The sequence below is a fragment of the Triticum aestivum genome, chromosome 7B, assembly GCF_018294505.1.
Source record: "Triticum aestivum cultivar Chinese Spring chromosome 7B, IWGSC CS RefSeq v2.1, whole genome shotgun sequence".
NCBI classification, from domain to species: Eukaryota; Viridiplantae; Streptophyta; class Magnoliopsida; order Poales; family Poaceae; genus Triticum; species Triticum aestivum.
Genome location: NC_057813.1, coordinates 223,101,236 through 223,102,988, shown reverse-complemented (window position 1 = coordinate 223,102,988; position 1,753 = coordinate 223,101,236). Strand labels below are relative to the sequence as shown.

General features: G+C 39.8%; 1 protein-coding gene across 1 annotated transcript; it reads right to left on the bottom strand.

Moving 5' to 3' along the window:
* Window positions 1–564: 564 nt before the first annotated feature.
* LOC123157850 (uncharacterized) lies at window positions 565–1,503 on the bottom strand. The gene is made up of 3 exons (XM_044576036.1): window positions 1,498–1,503; window positions 1,303–1,375; window positions 565–1,190 (listed from the first exon to the last, which is right to left on the bottom strand). The coding sequence occupies exons 1-3, from the start codon at window positions 1,501–1,503 to the stop codon at window positions 565–567; spliced, it is 705 nt and encodes a 234-aa protein (XP_044431971.1).
* Between the last annotated feature and the right edge of the window lie 250 nt (window positions 1,504–1,753).

The following is a 1,753-nucleotide window of genomic DNA, read 5'->3' as shown; positions in this document are numbered from 1 at the left end:
TGCACCAAGCATAGTATTTAGAGGAGATAATAGGACATACAAAGATAATATACTACTGTATTACTCAGCTTTGAGTCAAGTTGTGCCTCAAACGGAAAGCATCAGCCATTAGGCTAATCAAAAACATAGGAGAGCCGAGATGCCAGAGATTTAGTAATCAAAAATTGACCCTTCAGAGGTTCAACTATTAAGTAGTGAAAAAATGATCAGTGGAAAATCTATCAATAGAAAGGCTACAATTACTATTGTTCCTTAAATTCACCTAATTCACAACAAAATTATAGTACAATTTATATACATAGGAGCCTAACATAAGCTTCCAAGCACACAATTTCAGAAGATGTGTTAAAAAAATGTGCCCAATCTAACAACTGTATAGTACACTCTATTCTTCCTAGCTTGGATGCACTCTAACGATTTTCCATCTAGCACTACATATATCTCTAGATAGGCAGATCCACGAAGTTGTGCAAACTGCTCTTGATTCTCCCATAACAGCAGCATGCTCTAAATCTTGAGTTCTTTACAGGTAGCACAAAGAAGAGGATGCAAAAGATTGTTACCTTAGATGCTTTGAGTCAACTCTGCCATTTCGCTCCGAAGAAACACTGCAGCACTCTCTTCATCTTCGGCGACAGAATTAAGAAAGATCTCATGATTCTCAACACTTTTGAACACTTTGTAGGCAGTGGCTCGTTCATCGCGGCGGATGCTTTCCATCTTGTGCAAAACAGCAATGCACTTGCTGATGGAGAATTCTTGCGCATTTTTTGCCCCGACCAATAGAGCAGACTCCTCCTTCGCTTGCTTTCGTTTGATCTCCACATATTGTGCCATCACTTCCACCATAGGATCATCACGCTTCTTACCCTTCTTTGATTCCTTCACATGCTTGTTGCTTGATGTAGCAACACCACCTCTTTGTGTAGCATCTCTTGAACCATCACTTGGGGCAGCACCTCTTGGACCATCACTTGGGGCATCATCTCTGGGACCATCATTTGGGGCAGCATCACTTGGACCATCACTTGGGGCGGCATCTCTTGGATCATCATACATGTGTAAATCATCACCGTATTGATTCAGGTCAAAAGAGAAGGCAGTCTTCTCTCTTTCAACTTCGAGATCACCATCACTCACTTTTGTAACCTCAGTTGATGTGAAATTGAAGTCACCTTCTGCTATATGCCCTGCACAAACACCCAAGTTATCATTAAAGGCCACACAACAATGAAATGAAAATTCATTATAAAGGACAACAAAAAGAGAGGAAATGAAAATCCATTCAACTCAGTAACTCACCACCATACAGATCACCAAGCTTATCGTAGAGGGGAAAGGGCTTATTCTGGAACTTAGCTATTTCTGGCCATGACTGTATATATAAAAGAAATGATTTATCAAACTTAGACTGCTCAAAAATAAGATTGATTACAAAAGAATGGAATACAAGTCATCAAGTTTTGCAAAGACAAAATGCACTACACTAGAACTTACAGTCATCAAGTTTTGCCAAAGATTAGCGTCCGCATCTATCATGTGTGTATGATAGTTCCAGCTGACACCACTCTATTTGCGGGCATCCTTAAGAAGTCTATATTAACCTTTCAAGTCTTTCTGTTTTTCCTGAATCTGTGACTTTGTAAAATTTGTGTGGCCATATCTTTCATGAAACAAATCCGCCATCCTATTTCATGCTTCAGTTGACCAACCATTTTGTCCTCGATGATACGGAGTGTTGTGCTCCTGAAGT

Coding starts and splice junctions, on each gene's coding strand:
- LOC123157850 (XM_044576036.1), bottom strand. Junction 1,191..1,302: donor GCTTGGTGATCTGTATGGTG/GTGAGTTACTGA, acceptor GTGTTTGTGCAG/GGCATATAGCAGAAGGTGAC.